The 19,330-nt window shown below is 39.3% G+C and overlaps 2 protein-coding genes across 14 annotated transcripts in view; one reads left to right on the forward strand and one right to left on the reverse strand.

Moving 5' to 3' along the window:
• Positions 1–19,330, reverse strand: part of EIF4G3 (eukaryotic translation initiation factor 4 gamma 3) — a 383,092-nt gene that overhangs the window by 42,997 nt on the left and 320,765 nt on the right. For 11 of the 12 annotated variants that reach the window (XM_032624986.1, XM_032624983.1, XM_032624984.1 and 8 more), the window contains 6 exons: positions 10,170–10,316; positions 8,510–8,746; positions 7,357–7,461; positions 5,813–5,945; positions 3,094–3,188; positions 825–918 (listed from right to left, as the gene is read on the reverse strand). In XM_032624986.1, coding sequence (XP_032480877.1) covers positions 825–918; positions 3,094–3,188; positions 5,813–5,945; positions 7,357–7,461; positions 8,510–8,746; positions 10,170–10,316 — 811 coding nt within the window. Of the gene's footprint in view, positions 1–824; positions 919–3,093; positions 3,189–5,812; positions 5,946–7,356; positions 7,462–8,509; positions 8,747–10,169; positions 10,317–19,330 lie in introns of those variants that run through there. The other variant, XM_032624989.1, reaches the window with a different exon arrangement.
• Positions 8,907–9,321, forward strand: LOC116750312 (small ubiquitin-related modifier 2-like). 2 transcript variants are annotated; one of them, XM_032624991.1, is made up of 2 exons: positions 8,907–9,068; positions 9,132–9,321. In XM_032624991.1, the coding sequence occupies exons 1-2, from the start codon at positions 8,907–8,909 to the stop codon at positions 9,192–9,194; spliced, it is 225 nt and encodes a 74-aa protein (XP_032480882.1). In that variant the 3' UTR covers positions 9,195–9,321. The 2 variants fall into 2 exon arrangements, with proteins under 2 accessions (XP_032480882.1, XP_032480881.1); XM_032624990.1 differs by having other exon boundaries at positions 8,907–9,321.

Below are 19,330 nucleotides of genomic sequence, written 5' to 3' on the forward strand. Positions count from 1 at the left end.
AGAGAGGCCATGACAGCGAGAGGCCCGTGCACCGCGATGAAGAGTGGCCCCCGCTCGCCGCAACTAGAGAAAGCCCTCGCACAGCAACGAAGACACAACGCAGCCAAAAATAAATAAATAAATAATTAAAAAAAAAAAAAAAAAAAAAAAAAAGCTAACAGAAATGCTGTGATATCATTTACATAAAATTATGGATGTGAGTTTAAGTGAACAATTTATTTTCTAATTTAAGAGAAAAAAGGTCAAAATTACGTAGTGGAAGGGAAATACGGGAAGGAGGTTAACAATGAAGTTTACATTTTTTCCATTGGTCTTTCTTTAGCTTTTGAGATGTGTTTGTAATGATCCAAATATTTCAGTCCTAAAGCCAAATCTCTCAAAATCTACTTTCGGCAAAGATTTTGAAAAATATTTTAATCTAATTCTTTTTTTCTTTTACAACTCCCTGAAATTAAATGCTTCTGGGTAATAATATTATTTTTCTCAGCAATATGAGTTTCCCTTTTTAACCTGGAGTCCCAGTAATTTTTCTAATTATACTGAATTTGTGAACAATAACAACAGCAACAAAGGAATCAAATAGATTAAAGTTGTAAATAACCTAACTGAATTAAAAAAATTTTTTTAAATATTCAAAATACCTAAGGATCCTTACCGAGGAGGAAACGCTCAAATTATGTTAGAGTGGGACACCAATAAATCCAGCTATGATTAGTCTATAGATATTTTCCTAAAATTGTTTATGAAATGACTGCAGAAAGCATTGTAAGGTGAATGCTAATAGACCACATGCAGGTTCCCAAGAAGGGACACTCCATACTTACCAGTCTCACTTGCCTTTGCTCCACCACTGCTGCCTTTTCCCCAACTGCCCAGCTGTGCTTTAGGTACCAGCTGAATTTTCTCATCAATTGTGGGCTGTAACATAAGTGACCACAAGTCAACAATAGGAAATATTCTAGAAGAACAGTTTACCTTTTTTTTTTTTTTTTTTTTTTTTTGCGGTATGTGGGCCTCACTGCTGTGGCCTCTCCCGTTGCGGAGCACAGGCTCCGGACGCGCAGGCTCAGCGGCCACGGCCCACGGGCCCAGCCGCTCTGTGGAATGTGGGATCCTCTGGGACCAGGGCACGAACCCACGTCCCCTACATCGGCAGGCAGACTCCCAACCACTGCGCCACCAGGGAAGCCCTTACCTTTTTTTTTTAACCGTGAAATAAAACCAATTTCAACAACAAAATTTTGCCTGGAATGCGCACATAAGAAACATAAATGGGAGCTGTTCACATTAAATTGGGATTCCCATGGCCCCTGAAGCACTCTCTAGAATCCAGCTTCCACAAAATACAGTTAGAAACCACTGGTCTGGAGAATGCATTCAGATCCTCTAAGACGGCAATGCCAATCTGCTAAACGTAAGTAGTGTCTAGTGATTCCCCTCTTACAATAATGCCCAGGGATTTAAAAAAGGAAAAAAGAAAAAAAAAAAAGAGTAAACAAATACTACAAAGTCAACTCATTAATCTCTTCAAGTGACTGTCAGAAAACAGGTTGAAAGACACAAAGATTTCACATTTTAGCAAAGCCTAAACTAGGGTGGGGCTGGGAAGGAGAGGTGGAATAGGAGCATTCAATAAAGAGGAATAAGACAAAAGAGAATGAAATGTTAAGACGGGGAGTTAAGGTGCCCGATATCTCTCAGGTTTAACTCTCCCAGCACAACTTCAGTACAAATGAATCCAAGTTACTCATAAAACGCACACCACAGCACAAAAGCTGTAAAGCAGTGCCTTGTAACAAAGGTATTACTATATTCTGACGGTACTGTTTGCTACATGACAGTTAACAGTGAATTTGCTTAATGGTTTTGAACTTTTAATGAGATGTTTATATAGAGTACCTACAGTATAACTAGCTGATATATACTACATTTATTTTTTTTAATTTATATATTTTTCAAAATATTAAGGAAATAATGTTGTAGGTTTATCATAGTGCTCATGCACAGAAACAATATTGTAAAACACAGACAAATGATTTTGGTTAAAACTGTCTCTTGCTGGAAATGGAAGTGGATGGGAATCAAGTTGTATTCAGAAATGGAATTCCTTCTCTGAGACATAAACAACTGGAAGAATGTACCAGAATCTTAGAGAACAGGATCCCAGCTGATACATCAAAAGAGACCCAGAGAGGGACTGTTCTATCCTGAAGCAATCTTGACAAGACCATAAAGATGCAAACAACACAGCCCATCTTCTTCCATTTGATATTTTCAACATTAGCTTCAGGTTGTCTTTATCCTACTGGCAGGCTGCCAATTTTCAGGACTATGTAAATAATATTACAAGTAAGGATCAAACTACACTTGAAAGTGATTTGCAAAACTCACTGGGCTGTACAAGTTTCCACTTTTACAAAATGTAATTCTACTTTCTCTGTCTTTTCCAAGGTTCTTCATTCTACTTATAGTGATCAACTTCCACTGCTGAAAACATCTGCTAGGAGAAAATTCTTTCCTCTTACTGCCCATGGATTCTCAAGAGAAGGAAAGAGAATACATTAAATCTTTATCACAGAATAATTTCTGGTAGGTCCTCTGTGATTTCTTTTATGCCTTGGATATAGCAAACCATTCATTCCTTTCATGATTAGACAGGTACCTGCTTCTTCCTCAGAGCTAAGAATATACTGTATATATATTATACAGTATGAATATTATATCATACAGTATGAATATACTGTATATATATATGTATAAAAGCTTGCAATTAACTATGACTTCTCAAGAATTTTTATTATCTCTCTTATAACTAAGCATCTCATACCTTTAAGAATTAACCTAGTCAATTAGTAAGCCTTAGTAAACCTAATTAACCTAGTCCTCCTTAATAAACACTCATAGAAATAAAAGGACTAATGCGAGGACAAGTAGGTAAGAATACACTTATTGATGATGCTGAGCTGTAGAAATGCATCTGCATGAAAAAACCACCACCCCATAAAATCTGCAATATGGCTATTTTATATGAGAAATAATTTTGAGAGCTATGTTTTGGGGCTGTTTTAGGTTGTGTTTAAATGTCACACTCACCTTAGTGATTTTCAGGAATTTTGAGGGGTCCAGTACCCGACTATTCTTGGCCCCTTGAACAGTGTTCCACCCACCTTCGTCCACTCTCTGGACACCTGCAGGGAAGACAGAGCGAGCCGCTCTCTCATCTGTCTCAAATCAGTTTGACAATGAAAGGGCAAGCAATATTTTCAACTCAGCAGCTCCAATCAAAACCCAGGAAAAAGACAAAAGAAATTGTAAAAGCGTTGCTGACAGACTCTTTACTACCCACAACATGAAAGCATCAAGCAGAAGTACTTTGCTTGTATCCATCTCTCATGAAACATTACTGACCTAGAAGAAATCAACTGATACAAATGAATAGGGATTTAGTGCTAGACAAGGGAGGGCCAAATCTAATGTTTATAGAGTTAATGATGAGAACACTTTGGGAGAGATCAGATGGAAATAATTTATTGCAAAGTTTATTTCACTTAATGGTGTCATATGACACACTATGCTTCGATCATCCCCCCAAAACCTGCTTCTCCAAACTTTCAGCTGCTGAGGCAGAAAACCTTGATTCCTCTTTCTCTCACACGTCACACCTAATCTGTCAGCAAATCTTGTCAGTTCAATGTATTCAGCATCTAGCCCCTTCTAATCACTACTAACACTACAAATTTGGTTTAAGCCAGCAACACTCCTCGACTGGTATAAAAACATCGTCACTGGCTTCCCTGCTTTCACCCTCACCTGTTTTCATCATGGCAGCCAGTGTGACCCTAGTAAAGTATGAGTTAGGTCCTGTCACTTCTCTGCTCAAAACACTTCTGTTATCTATTTCACTCTGAGAGAAAGACAGGTTCCTTATAAATGGCCTACAAACTCTAAATAATCTGGCCCCCTTCCTCTCGGACCCAATGTCCTACCACTCTCCCCCTGTGCCCTTTGCTGTAGCCACAGTGGCCTCCTTGCTGATCCTTGAAAAGGCTGCTTCAGGGCCTTTGTACTTATTATTCCCTTTGCCTAAAACCTTCTTCCCCAGATATCCACATGACTCATTACTTCATTCAGTCTTCGCTGAAACACCAACTTTTAATAGGCTGTAACCTCTATTTATCAAACCTTGCACTCCTACCCCCTCCCTCTCTGTTTTAGCTTTTCTATAGAACATATCTATCTGGCAAAACTGTACATTTATGTATTTGTTCCCCATCCCACCTCCCACTCCCCGTAAGATGTAAGCTGCATGAGGCAAGGGACTTTGTCTCTCCTGTTAAGTGACAAGCACTCAATAAATATTTATTGAATAAATGAATGAAAGACCACCAAACTGTCTGTCCAAAAGCTTTTCCAATCCTCACGTATCTCTTAATTTTCTCTTTGCTAAATGGTATTAATGATCATGAACAGGCTTGCTTATTCCTTGAAATGGAAAAGCACACTTTCTTCCCTGGAGGATTCATCTCTCAGAACTTCACCATGAGCTATACAGTGTCTATGGTAAATAAGGGCTAATGGTTATTGAGTATTTACTAGGTGGCAGTTGCTACGCTGAACACTTCACCTATATTAGCTCATTCCATCCTCACCCAAATCCTAGGTACTATTATGTGATCAATTTTACAGATTAAGTGACTTGTGCAAGGTCTTACAGCTAGGATGCAGGAGAGCTGAAATTCACATCAAGATAGCTTGGCTCCAGTCTATGCTCTCAACCTCTACACTAATATGACCCAGTCACTTAACTGACCACTTAACTGTACAGTGGACAAAATGAGCATTCTCATTTGGATGTCATCTTAGAAGAAACAGGCTTAAAAAAAAGAAGATCATTTCCTTTCTGAAAAAGTTTTCCTCTTCCAATGTTCCTAAACTTAGTCAATAGACTTTCTATTTTCTCAGGTGTAAAATGCCTTCTGTTTCATCTTTCATCTTACCTTCCTCCACACAGGATTTCAGGCAACAGCAACATTTCTGAGTTCAGTGTAGCCCTTGATTCATCATGTGAAGAGCAACAGACTCATTTTATTTATGTATCTCTAGCATGACATTACTCCTTTGGCTCAAAAACACACAATGGCTCCTTAATGTCAAATCAAGCCGAAAGTTCCTAATCTGGCTCCATTCTTCTGGACAAACATTTTTCCATTCCCTCTGAACACTTAAATTTTACTCTAATCAGGCTTACTGATTCCTCTTTACAGTATATGTTTATTTTAATTTCACGACTAAAATTTCTCCTTCCCTTCCAAATATCGTCCATCCACCAACACCCAGTTCAAGTGCCCCTTCCTCAAATAAAGATTTCCTGCAGGTTTCTACCTCTCCTCTTCTGAATTTTAATAGCCTTAGTGGAGAATACATTTCATAATTGATAGCATCTTCCATTTGCTTGAAAATGTCCCCTTTATTAGTTTTGGCTTTCCCGATAAACTGAAAGCTTTCAGAGGGAAGGAGCTACATCTTCTACTTCTTTTTATATCTCTCACCAATACTGAGTATACAGAAGATGCTCAATAAAGTCTTGTTGATTACTGCCTTTGAAGTAGTCAAAGAAATCATGTTTAGTTCCTGTATCCTCTGCTTTTACTCAACAACCAGTCCCCAGGTGAAGCTGCGTCACTTACCAATCACCACTCCATTCTTCGGGTTAGTCTTTCTGCTCTCATTTCATATTTAAAAATAGAAGTCTTAAACATCTATCCCTCAAAACTCCCACGTTCTCTAACGCCTGGTGGACTGCACCCCTCACCTGGTCTTCTCTTCTCTTTGGTCATGAGTTGCTGGACCTTCCTCTGCTCTTCTTGTTCTTCTATTTTAGCTTCTTTGTGAATCTGTTCAATAGTTTTAGGCCCTTGATCTGCTCTTCGAGATACCCAATTACACTATAAAAGGAGAAAATGAAGTTATCAGCCAGATAACTAAAAATAAAAAGGAAAATAAAAAGGAAATTTTTGAGAATCTGTTTTATACTTTGCTGGAAAAGTATAAAATACATATAAAATCTGGTACTATGGCAGTTTTTCATTACAGCCAAATAATTAAATTTTTCTCAATCAACCCTGAGCTGCTGTATACTGAGCATTCCAATGGCTGATGGATAAATACAGAGTGAAAGACTGGCCCAACTATCTATCTATCTTCCTTCCTACCTACCTACCTATCTATGCATTTTATCATTTTGTATTTTTGAAAGGAGTGAGAAGAGGAATCAACACATCAGGATTCTCTGGCCTTGACTTAGTCTGGTATGTTGCCACTCAGTTCATAGCACACTCCACTGGGGCTCTAAATCGAGGATGACTAGCCTTTTTCTTCCTCCCATATCAAGGTTCTGGGGTCTACACAAAATGCCGCACCGCTCTGAGCTCCGGTTATCTTCTCCACTAAGGACAAAACAAGCTGTCTCCTTATAGTTACACTTCTCCCTTTACTTCCCTTCCCAGCGATAGTCTCAACATCTGATACCAACATGAGTGACTGAAGGAACAGGCGGAGAAGTTTTTAACATTTATATTAGCTCGAGGCAAGAATGGCAAAAAGGTTGAAATCAGCATTCAAAATTCTGATCAACTGGTAGTGGCTTTGCTAACAAGAAGGATCCTGAGGTCACATCTCGGCTTAGGAAGATAAAGAATTGTCATCAATACCATCTGGTCTGGGTGCAGGGCAGGGAAGAGGGGGACCTATATTCACTTTCTCTAGCTGGGCGTCAGCTGCAGTATATTCCCTGTAGGAGTTAATATAGGAAAAGGGAAAAGAGGTGGTAGTGGTAAAAACTACACCTGGTATGAGAAATGAGAAAAGAAAAAAAAAATCAGCAGAACAAGAGGGTATACGGTAAGAAAAAGAGAGGAAGACGTGAACGTCTCTTTTGAACTGGGCACGATACATAATTACCTCAGTGAATCTTCGTAACACATCTGCAAAGTAGGCAACATCACCATTTCAGAGGCTAAAATGTAATGCTTAGGGAAGTTAAATATATTCACTTTGAAGATGAGCCTTCCTGCTTATTTAGCATGCTAAGACTAAATTTAAATGACCACAGAATGGCTGATTTCAAAACTGCAATGTGGTTTGAAAATCAGAATAAAGAAAAGAAACAAGTAACACACAGGTAGGTGTATATGCCCTTTGTCCTTTCACATAACTCCCTCACGAAAGTTTGTCAGTTCAAGTTCTGAGAGTCAGGCAGCAAAAGCATTAAATTATTATACATGTTAATCTCAGGACATCCTCCCCAAGCCAACTCCTGAAAAGAGACTGTAGTGGTAGGCTTATTTTTCTACTTACCAGCCTTAGGTCTATCACATCCTGAAGCATGAATCGAATCCTAGATGAGGTTTTTCTTTCTTTCACAATTTTTTCCATCTGATTAAAATACTGGTCCATACGTGGCTGCAGGATACAAAATCATTAGTACTCCTGGCTGAGGAATTCAAATGTAGTTTTACCATGTAGAATTTTAAACGGCCTATAAACACAACTTATAGCCAAAAGGCCATGTGGTAGAATGTTTAATTGAACGTGACACACCCAAAATAAAGGCTACATATTCCAGGCAGCTGGTCACAGTCACAGGCCAACAAAATATAAATGAAAATGTCATACTGCAGCTCCTTGGAACCTTAAGAGAGGGGTGGGCTGTGTCCTTTGCCCCTTTCCAACCTTCTGGGCTATCAGATCATTAAAGACAAGGGCTACACACCTTAGCGATGACAAAATGTTAAGCTGGAGGAACTGAAATTTTTTATCATCGCTTAGCCACCAGGCCAGCCTCAGACTTCCTGCCCCTGAACTTCATTTACATGGCTGAGAAATTAACCTCAGTCTTGTATAACACACTGATATTTGGGGTTTTCTGTCATAGCCAAACATAATCCTAGCTGATTCTGATGTTATGAAACATTTCTAACATTATTTCTTTGATGCATTTCTAATTTCCCTACCCGTTCTTTGGAAAGGACCATGCTATATTTGAATTATAATACTTTTAATGATTTCTTATATTATGGTTAGATAGCTCTGTCGCTAATGCTCTATTTAATGAGAACATAAACTTGAGAAAGCTATCGTGTCTTCTTTGTTTCTGTCTTACCCTCAGTCCTGGCCCTTAGTAGCTTTTCTCTCCAAAATTTCTGTCCACAATTTGCTATACATACACATACAAATGACCTGTGAAACAGTCATGCAGAAAAAGGACAAGTGACAGATAATCTCAATTCATGAATTGGCTTTTATATAATTTGGGACCCTCTTCACTTCTGACTTTAATGAAAATGTGGTAAGGAGCATGATGGCCCAACAATGACAAGGAGAAAGGCAAAAGAAGAAAAACAAGCAGCCTAGACTGCTGGGGCGAGATGGACAGTCGTGTTGACAGTCTACTTCTTCCGCAACTGACAAAGAGTCCCTGCCGGAGGTTTCTGAGATTTGGGGTTTTTACCTTTGCTTTCTCAAAGTCCAGGTCTTTGCCAATTGTGGTGAGTAGGCGACACAGGCACTCGAGGGATTCTTCATCATGGTTCTTTAGCAGCTTCACCACACAGTCATGCATGATGGCTTCAGTCAGCATTTTGAGTTTAAAGAGTTCTCCAATGAACTTGATGTTACCAATGGATCTCCGCCGGGCTTTATCCTTAGCTTCTTCTAGTTCATCATGAAGTCTTGTCCTCTCCTCCGGCTATTGTGTAAGGAAGAATAACAGAATCTTGATGATGAAAATGGTACTGCATAATAGATGCTAAAAACATACGCTTGACCGGTGCTGCTTGTGTGCTTGTTCAGGGCAGACCTGGTACCTCTTTTGTGAAGCGGCAGCTGAGGAGACTCCAGTGCTCACCATGGCTGATGAAAAGCCCAAGGAAAGAATCAAGATGGAGAACAATGACTGTATTAATCTGAAGGTGGCAGGGCAGGATGGTTCCAGGGTGCAGTTTAATATTAAGAGGCATGCACCATTTAGTAAACTAATGAGAGCCTACTGTGAACGACAGGGTTTGTCAGTGAGGCAGATCAGGTCCCAATTTGATGGGCAGCCAATCAATGAAACAGACACACCTGCACAGTTGGAAGTGGAGGATGAAGATGCAATTGATGTGTTCCAACAGCAGACAGGAGGTGTCTACTAAAGAGGAAACCTGCTACTTTACTCCAGAATTCTGTTCCTCCAGACCAAGAAGACGTTCTCAATTAGAAAACCGCAATTTGGTTCCACCACATCCTGACTATTACAGTATAGTTTCTCTATTCTTTCATTATCCCCTTCCCCATTCCTTTATTGTACATAAAGTAACTGGTGTATATGCACAAGCTTATTGCATTTTTTTTAAACTAAATGGCCAGTGGTATGTTGTGATCGACATCACATGGAGATGGGATGGGAAAAAATACCGGTTCTGTGAAGCTACCCCCTTTTCTCCATTAGTAGCATGCTCATTCAGCTCTTATCTTTATATCCCAGTAAGTTATTTTGCTCTCACTATTTAACGAAAAAAAAAAAAAACAGCATAAAAACTCTTGCATACCTTGTTCGATTGGAGAATTTTAATGTTTTTCATGTATCATTGTAAAACCAAGGACAATTTTATAACTTTTTTGTACGTAGCTGTTACATGTAAGGCAACCTGTCTTTAAGTAGGGATAAATTACTCTAAAATAAATGAATCCTAGGTAGTTTTCCCTTCAAGTCAAGCGTCTTGTCGTTTAAATAAATTTGTTTAAAAAAAAAATACGCTTGGATTCATGGTCCTCACCCTTTCTAGGGGTCAGGGATACCCTTTGATATTCTGACAGTAACTACAGACCTACTCAGAAAACAAAACTATACCCATAAGTGTGCATCCATTTCAGGAGATTTCTGGAATTTAGTGACCTTTCTGAAGTCTAGGTTCTGAATCCCTATTTTAGAAGGCTGAGCTGCCCTTACATGTGGCACTAAAAGGAATAAAGCATTCCTCTAAACACCAATACAGTATATTTCCACGTGAAGAAAAGGCCACAGGCACCTACTGAAGTAGTAGGAAGGTATTGTAGCCAGCTTCCTGAAAATTCTATTTGATAATGCTCGAAGTGCACAAGCACTGCCTTTCCATGGAAATACTCACAGCACTGGCAGCCTCGAGTTCTCTCTGCTTCTTCTCAAAGACATCATCATCAGCTTTATCTTTTTCAAACTCTTTCTGGCAACGGTTCAGTAGTAGCTTCCGGAAATTCACTGTGTTACCAGGCTTGTCCGCCATGGGTACTTTCAGCTGCATCCAGATGGGAAAATGCAAAAGCGGCAAAATTACGGAAAGAAATTTAATGATTTTCTCAAAATATCATTTTCTTTATTGTGCAAAATAACTCTGACAGAACCACAGGTAAGCATTCTTTCTACAAGATATATACAATTTAGCTTAAGGCATTTCATGTTTTAATGGTTAAGACGTTTTAAGTTTTATACAGAAAAGATACACATTCCTCTCATATAAATGTACTGTATCCGCTCTGACTGGCTGTGCCTCTAGCTGACTGAAATCCTTGTAATATTACTATCGTCATGATTCTGCACTCCTCTAGACCTTTTTAACTCTGAAGGGTTATTACTTTTGTTTTTCCTCCTACTACTGTAGGTACTTTGGTTTAAAGGAACAAATAAAAACGAAATAAAGCAGGGGAGAATTTCATGGCCATAGGAAAACTGTTGGAGGTGAGATCCTTATTCTAGAAAAAAGCAGAAGTGCGGGGACACATTTGAGGATTTTTGAGATATCTATTCCTAAGGGGAATGTCACAACACTGTAATACTAGTATTTACTTTGACTATCAATATAGTATGTTTATTATTATTACTTTTTAAAATAAAGTTATTTATTTATTTTTGGCTGCATTGGGTCTTCGTTGCTGCGTGCAGGCTTTCTCTAGTTGCAGCGAGCGGGGTCTACTCTTCGTTGCTGTGCGCAGGCTTCTCATTGCAGTGGCTTCTCTCATTATGGAGCTCAGGCTCTAGGCACGCGGGCTACAGTAGTTGTGGCTTGCAGGCTCAGCAGTTGTGGCTCGAGGGCTCTAGGGCGCAGGCTCAATAGTTGTGGCGCACGGGCTTAGTTGCTCTGTGCCATGTGGGATCTTCCCGGACCCGGGCTTGAACCCGTGTGCCCTGCATTGGCAGGCAGATCTTAACCACTGTGCCACTAGGGAAGTCCCTATTTATTATTTCTTATGTGTCAAAAGAAATTACTAATTCTCTAAAAGTTCAGTCTAATAAATGCCCACCTTAGAAACATTCTTTTGATATACAGAAAGACTCAGGGTGGAGGGGAGGCGCCTCTTGGAGGCAAGATGCTTACAAGATTTCCATTCAAATCCAATGACAATTGCTTTCTAGTAACTGCAATAGCTCACACCTTCAAGGTTACTTGTAACCAGACACAGAGACATTCTTATTTAGAATATAAAGAAAGTGGACCGGTACAGTGATTGACTAAAATATTCTATTTTACAGACAAAATCCCCTGAGTACCATTTTGAACAGTCATTGCCTCACATGGCAAAATGGTTTTTCTAGAATCACAGTGGCTCCCAAAGTTCTGAAATACATGGTCTTCACCCTAGATTTAGTGGGAGAAATTGGTAAAAAATGGGACGTGTTGTATTCATACTCACAAAAGAGTTATCAACCAGAATGGACTTGGACAACTACTGATCAAGGCTGAATGGCTAGAAACTTGAGGGCTGAGGACTACGATACTATAGTACAATATATTTGTGCCAGAACTGATGGCACACTCTCCAACATATTCCCAATGGATATGAAAGACCATTCAACAAGTCCAGTTCTTACCAACCAAGGGTCAAGTGTTTCATTATACTTTCTTTTCAGCAAGAAACATTAACTTAGAAAGAGGGGAAGATGATCAAATACGTTTTAGACAACCATAGAAAAGCATGTCCCTATCTCCAAATTCAGGCCATTCAAATGCAAGTGACTACAAGTCACTTCAAAGTCAGGCCTATTCTATGATTACACAAGAGTAGGTGTTAATCAGCCTTAAAGAAAAGAAATGCCACACAAAAGCAAAGGTTTTCTTCAAAGTAAAAGCCCTAAGTAGACTCTTACTATATACAACCCAGAATATACAACAATGCGCTACAAGAAGCATATCTACAAGCGAGGTTATATATAACAGAGCACCAACATGACATAAGGTTCCAGAATAGACTGAAGGTTCTAAAAATCAGCAGTTATATCCAATTTGCTACTGTATAGGAACACAAGTAAACCAGTCAAAAGGTCCTATCCAACTTCCTGGCATATTTTACCTACATTAACACTAAGAACATAATAGAGTGATATAATAAAAATCACCTGGGCCATAATGAGATGTTTCCTGCATTATGTATTTACTGTGTAGAGAATGAGAAAAATGTGGATAATATGAAAATTCAAGCCACTGTCTTATGGTGAGAGGGACCAGAATTAAAATGAGTCAGAAAGGTTAAATAAATACAACTTGTGATATGTTGGTTTATAGAAACAAATAGAAATGGCATAAAGCAAAGGAGAATTTTTCCCTACACAAAATGTATAAAAAGCTTTGCCTTTTACACCTTTTATGTAGGGAAGGCTATGTTGAAAGTGTTGGATTAAAGATCAAAAGATTTGCTCACTTGGTTTTAAACAAAGGCAATTCTTTTAACCCAAGTTCGTTTCATCATCTAAAAACAAGGGAGGCACAATCCCTGTGTCTAACCTAGAATGCAGCTTTAAGCATCCAGTGAACCAGGTTTGGGGGAAACACTTTATAAGTCACAAAGAATAAAGTTTACCTGGGGTATGGGGAACACTGAAAGTGAAAGAGCACTGGAATCCTGAGTCATAAAATCAGGATTTGGATCCCAGCTCTATACCTAATCAGTATGTAAATGTGAGAAAGTTACCTCATTAAGCCTTAGTCCCTTCATGTGCAGAAGGAGGCATTCCAGTGATTACAGATTGAGGGACATCATAAAGTAGCTGTTGAAACAGGAGCTTTGGAGATAGTCATAACCCCAGATCTGCCATATGACTTTGGCCAAATGAATTAGCTTTACCCAACTTCTGTTTCTTTCTAATATGGGGATAACATCTATCTCTTAGGACTGTTTGAAGGATTAAATGAGATAGTCTAAGTAAAACAAATAATAGTTTCTAGCACATAATTAAGAGTACAATAAACTAATATAGCTACATTTAAACTTGCAGCTGTATTTGACATGTCTGTAAGTAAAAATTAAGAGAAATCTATATTCTAATAACATAAATATCAAAGAAAGTATTTAAGTTAGCTCACAAAGCAATTAGGGAGAGAACCACAAAAGGCAAGAGAATTGAATATCTGCTACCCCAAAATGATGGTCATGGGACACTTCACATGTATAGGACATAAAGAACATGTAATTGTGCATAAGCTTTTTAGATATATTCACATGGAAGTATTAAAATCAAACAATCAGCAGAATGGCCACAAATCTGCAAGAACATTTGTCTCCAAATGAATGAATGTCTAGCTACACAACCCCCTTAAGACTTGTCTTGGAACTTGATCTTAAGGTCCTCTGGGGATGGTTAACAAGGCTGTGGAAATATGGAAATAGGCCAGGGAGGATATATCCTCTGAGAATTGTGATGCATGGTAACTTTTTTCTTCTTAAGAGATGATAAGTTAAACAGGATTATGACATTATTAAGTCAGCATGTGTTGTCAGCTGGACATTGGTCAGGAGACTCAGTAAAATTGGTTAGTTAGAACAGAACATGAAGAGTGGGTATCTAGTCTGGTAGGGCTGCTATAACAACATATTGGGTCGGCCAAAAAGTTTGTTCCGGTTTTTCTGTAACATCTTAAGGAAAAAAACCCAAGTGAAAATTTTTGACCAACCCAATACCATAGACTGGTGGCTTAAACAACAGACATTTACTTCTCACAGTTCTGGAGGCTGGAAGTCCAAGATCAAGGTGTCAGCAGATTTGGTTCTTGGGGAAGAAGGACCCTCTTCCTGGTTTACAGACATCTGCCTTCTCCTCTATCCTCATGTGTCCAAAATGAGGTTCTAGTGCCTCTTCTTCTTCTTATAAAGGCACTAATTCCATCATGGGGCCCCACCCTATGACCTCATCTAAAGCTAACTACCTCCCAAAGGCCCTGCCTCCTAACACCATCACACTGAGGGTTAGGGCTTCAACATACGAATTTAGAGGGAGACAAACATCCAGTCTGTAACAGGAGACACGGTAGATGCTTGAAGATGTGATTGTGGATAATAGCAAAAATGAAAGGTGACATGCAAAAGTGAGAAAAAGATCTCTCTAAACAACTGTAGTTTTCTTGTTCTTTTTTTTAAAACTTTTTTTTTAAATTTATTTTTTGGCTGCGTTGAGTCTTTGTTGCTGCGTGCAGGCTTTCTCTAGTTGTGGTGAGCGGGGGCTACTCTTCGTTGTGGTGCGCAGGCTTCACATTGTGGTGGCTTCTCTTGTTGCAGAGCAGGGCTTCAGGAGTTGTGGCACGCAGGCTCAGTAGCTGTGGCTCATGGGCTTGGCTGCTCCGCGGCATGTGGGATCTTCCCAGACCAGGGATCGAACCTGTGTCCCCTGCATTGGCAGGCAGATTCTTAAACACTGCGCCACCAGGGAAATGCCAAAAAGTATAATTTTCATCTAACAGTAGTCCGTGATCAAAACTAAGATACATAAGTGTTTCAAATGGGTTGTTTGGGAGATGATTTCTCAGGAAGTGAGGGAGTCAAGGGGGAATATTTTATAGTAAGACTGCTTGGTAATAAGCTAGATTCGCTGGAGAGCACCTACCCTTTCATTTTCACACAACAGTAAACTAACCATGTGACATTACATTACACTGTAAACTAACAGTGTCCATCTCATATTGTGATGAGACCTGTCCACATACCGGTCAGCCAGCAATCTTGGATATGAATGCTGTCAGCATCAGGTAGTCATTTTCTTCAAGCAATAGGATTTGTACTGCTAATATATTTGTTAGTGTTGAGGGTAGATACTCCTTATCCTTAGAAGGATGAAACTCCCTGAGAATCATCAAGGACTATCAGCTGTGTGTTAATTATAGTAGTCAAATAGGAAACTAGAAAATAGAAGGACAAGTACTGGCCTTGCTTAGCATGCTCAGGATTTTGAATGCTGTCCCAGAACATAAAGATGCTAGTGGTAACTCATGGCCCAGTAGTTATTTTGCTTGAAGCATGTTCTGGTCTGAGGTAAAGTATTTGGAATGACTAGTATAATATAAACAAGTGGTACTCCCAAACTAACTCTAAAATGCAAAGTGAACAGCAATAAATCAACTGTCTGACTATAACTCATAGGTCTATGGTGACATACTATCATTTATCAGTGGTTATATACTGACCTTAGTAAATTACCACCTAAAAATGAACCTAACATAATCTGTATTATGAACACATCTATCAAAATGCAGCTCTATTAGATACATGTGAAGAGGTATACAGTGCTTAGGCATACCCACAAGATTGAAAAGGGAGTGGTCAAGTTATGAAACGGTAAGTCAATTCTCATCAATCCTTTTCTTCAAAACAATCTTTTCTTCAAAGAAACTGCCTGTTGATGCAGGGGACACGGGTTTGAGCCCTGGTGTGGGAAGATCCCACATGCCACGGACCAACTAAGCCCGTGCGCCACAACTACTGAGCCTGCGCTCTAGAGCCCGCGGGCCACAACTACTGAGCCCGCCTGCCACAACTACTGAAGCCTGCGTGCCTAGAGCCCTGCTCCACAACAAGAGGAGCCACCGCAATGAGAAGCCCGCACACTGCAAGGAAGAGTAGCCCCTGCTCGCCGCAACTAGAGAAAGCCTGCACGCAGCAATGAAGACCCAATGCAGCCAAAGTTAAAAAAAATTTAAAAAAAAATGAAAAAGAACAAACATTTTTCATCTCTCCTCAGGCAAGTTGCACATCCTTCCTCCTCCAGTTGACTCCAGCCACTTGCTGTTGCCTAAGGCCAACTTTTCATGTCTGTAATTTCAGGCTTTATTTCTGAAGAGATTTAATTGTGTCTCCCTTGTTCTCTTAGTATCTCTTCCTATAATCAGTCCTATCCTTCTTTTCACGTCTTGCTTTAAAGCACTTAAAAAGTGGCAACGTTAAAAGTCCTGGATGTGGTATAACACACACAGAATGCTCAAAAATATACCCTTTAGTGCCACTCTCTATAGCTGAGGTATGCATGCCTGCCACAGCAGAGATAAAAAGTAACAAAAGTACGGTCTTAAGTTATACAATAAAAAGTTGTTAGTTACTCTTTCATTCATGCATCTACCCACTCACTCAAGACATATGTCTGAGGGTCTATTATGTGCCAGGAACCATTCTAGGCACTAGGAATTTAGCAGTGGAAAAACCCAGAAAAAGTCCCTGCCCTTAGGAACTTACATTCTAATGGAGTTCTGAGATGGGGGTTTTCTTTAAATTTTGATTAAAACAAAAGCATCTCAATTAAAGTGACTAATAACCCAATTTAAAATTTTATTTAAGCACAGATTTAGATACAGGATAGCAATTCCTCTTGTCTACTCTTCTTCACTGGCCGCTGGATTCAGATGTCCTCCTCCTCCTAAGAGGAGTACTGAGTTCTAGTTAAATGCCCCGCAGTTTGTGAAGGAGGTCTTGCAGGTCTCTTCAGTCATTCCTAGTTGAACTAGGAGAAGCAGCAGCATACTCCAGAGGCACAGGTTTCTATCTCTTATGGTGCCCTTAAGCCTTATGTGCCAGAAGTTTCACTCAGCAGAGCATGGTAGAGGCAGGCAGCAGCGTATATGTCTAAATAAGTGTGTCTGTGTACATAATAAATATGGCATATGCAGAGTAACTTGGTAAAGCCAAAACTATTATATGAACTTCCTCTGTAAATCTAAAGAATTCCTTTCTTAAAAGCCTACTCTTTAATATGTCATGGAAAATAGACACACAATATAATTGTATTCTCAAGCCCTCCCCTAGATATCACTGCAAAGTAACAAAGGAGGTTTTAAATGGAGGTGTGTGATCCAGGTGAACGAGAAAGAGGCAGAAAAAAGGTTTAAAAACTACTCTGAGGGACTTCCCTGGCGGTCCGGTGGTTAGGACTCCGCACTTTCACTGCCGACAGTGGGCGTTCAGTCCCTGATCAGGGAACTAAATCCCACAAGCTGCGCAGAGCGGCCGAAACAAAACAAAACAAAACCCAGCTCTGAACAATGAAAACAAGTATTCTCTTAAATCTTAAAATCTCAACCATCTAGACCAGGTTTCTCAACCTCAACACTATTAACATTTTGGGTTGGACAATTCTTTGTTGTAGGGGGGCTGTCTTGTGCACTGTAGGATGTTTAATAGCATCCCGGGCCTTACCCACTAATATGCCAGTAGTCATAACCAAAAATGTCTCCATACATTGCCCAAGGTCAGAACAAAACCACCCTTGAGAGTTGAAAACCACTGATATAGGCCATTGTTTGAGCTAGGGTTCTATCATTTAACATTCGAAACCTCTATATGTATAAAATTCCTACTTAGGCAATTTTCTAACTTTCATAAAATAGGGATAATAAAATGGTTGTGAGGATTAAATGAGTTAGATGTAACAACTTTAGCCCACATCTCAATAAAATATTGCTATGATTCCCACTACTCCTTACTCTCCCTACTACACTTAGGACCATAATTATGATTATGTGGGCAACTATAACTAGATTCCATTACTTCAAATGACCAACAGGGATAATCCATGAAACTGACATAGGTCTATACATTTCTTACAACTATGAATCAGGCCAAAGACCTTGCAATTTGACCTGTGGGTGTGTCTTAGTAAAATATATTGATAATGACAAAGAATTTACTTAAATAACTTAATGAATATAATGGACAGAAAAAGAACACCTCCCCTGGGTAATATCTTAATTTTTTAATTCACTGTCTTTAATTTTTCTCATTCTATTGGGAGGTACTGTTTATCAAACTAATAATTATGTTTTTTAAAAAAAAAAACAGGGGCTTCCCTGGTGGCACAGTGGTTGAGAGTCTGCCTGCCGATGCAGGGAACACGGGTTCGTGCCCCGGTCCGGGAGGATCCCACATGCCGCGGAGCAGCTGGGCCCGTGAGCCATGGCCGCTGAGCCTGCGTGTCCAGAGCCTGTGCTCCGCAACAGGAGAGGCCACAACAGTGAGAGGCCCGCATACCGCAAAAAAACAAAACAAAACAAAAATAACAAACCAAACTGCCTGTGGTCAAGAAGGTTTGGAAAACTTTGCAGAGAGTAGATCCTTCTTGTTTGATTTCACAGGAAACATCAGCACAGGAAACAGAAACTTAAAGGAAAACAATCTGTTTAAGCTGGCATTAGTGAAACATATACTACCATTTCAACTTTGGACAACATTGGCCCATAGACATGCCATCTGAAAATAATCAGCTTAACTCCATTTCTTCCCTTAAAATAAAAGAACACACATTCATGTATTCATCACTAAACTTTGCTAAAACTTAGTATTTTGTCATATTTATTTAATTTATTTATTTATAAATATTTATTTATTTGGTTGCAATGGGTCTTAGTTGCGGCAGGCAGGCTCCTTACCTATGGCTCCTTAGTTGAGGCATGGATGTGGGATCTAGTTCCCCAACCAGGGATCAAACCCAGGCCCCCTGCATTGGGAGTGCGGAGTCTTAACCACTGTGCTCCCATGGAAGTCCCGCCATATTTACTTTAGATCTTTTATTTTTAAGAAATTAAACATTAAAGTTCAAGGGCCCAGAGTACTTTTTTATTTTTCACTCTATTGCTTGCTCTTTTTTTTTTCTTTTAAGGTTTAGCTTAATGAACAGTGAAAGCCTCCCAGAGCCTCACTTAAATTCTCCTTTCAAAGCACTACCACCTTCCAGCCTCCACAGTTAATCCCATTACCCTATACTTTTATAATAAACACTTTCTTGCTTTTCTTTGTTTTACCATCTAGATATGCATCCCCAAACACCATGAAACCACTGTTTCATTTTTGAACTTTAAATAAACAAATCACATAGTATATATTCTTTTGGGTCTGGCTTCTTCTGCTAAAGCTTTTTCTTATTAGATCCATGTGTACATAGTTATAGTGTGGGTTGACTGTCCTAGTATGAACATGCAACAATTTATCCACTTTGCTGTTGATGGGCAGTTTCAAGTTTTGATCCGTTATGAATAATGACACAAACATTTTTGTATATGTTTCT

Source organism: Phocoena sinus, chromosome 1 (genome assembly GCF_008692025.1).
Source record: "Phocoena sinus isolate mPhoSin1 chromosome 1, mPhoSin1.pri, whole genome shotgun sequence".
Lineage (NCBI taxonomy): Eukaryota > Metazoa > Chordata > Mammalia > Artiodactyla > Phocoenidae > Phocoena > Phocoena sinus.

What these genes read in the sequence shown, in the direction of transcription:
- LOC116750312 (XM_032624990.1), top strand. Translation starts at nt 8,907, where the DNA reads ATGGCTGATGAAAAGCCCAAGGAAAGAATCAAGATGGAGAACAATGAC.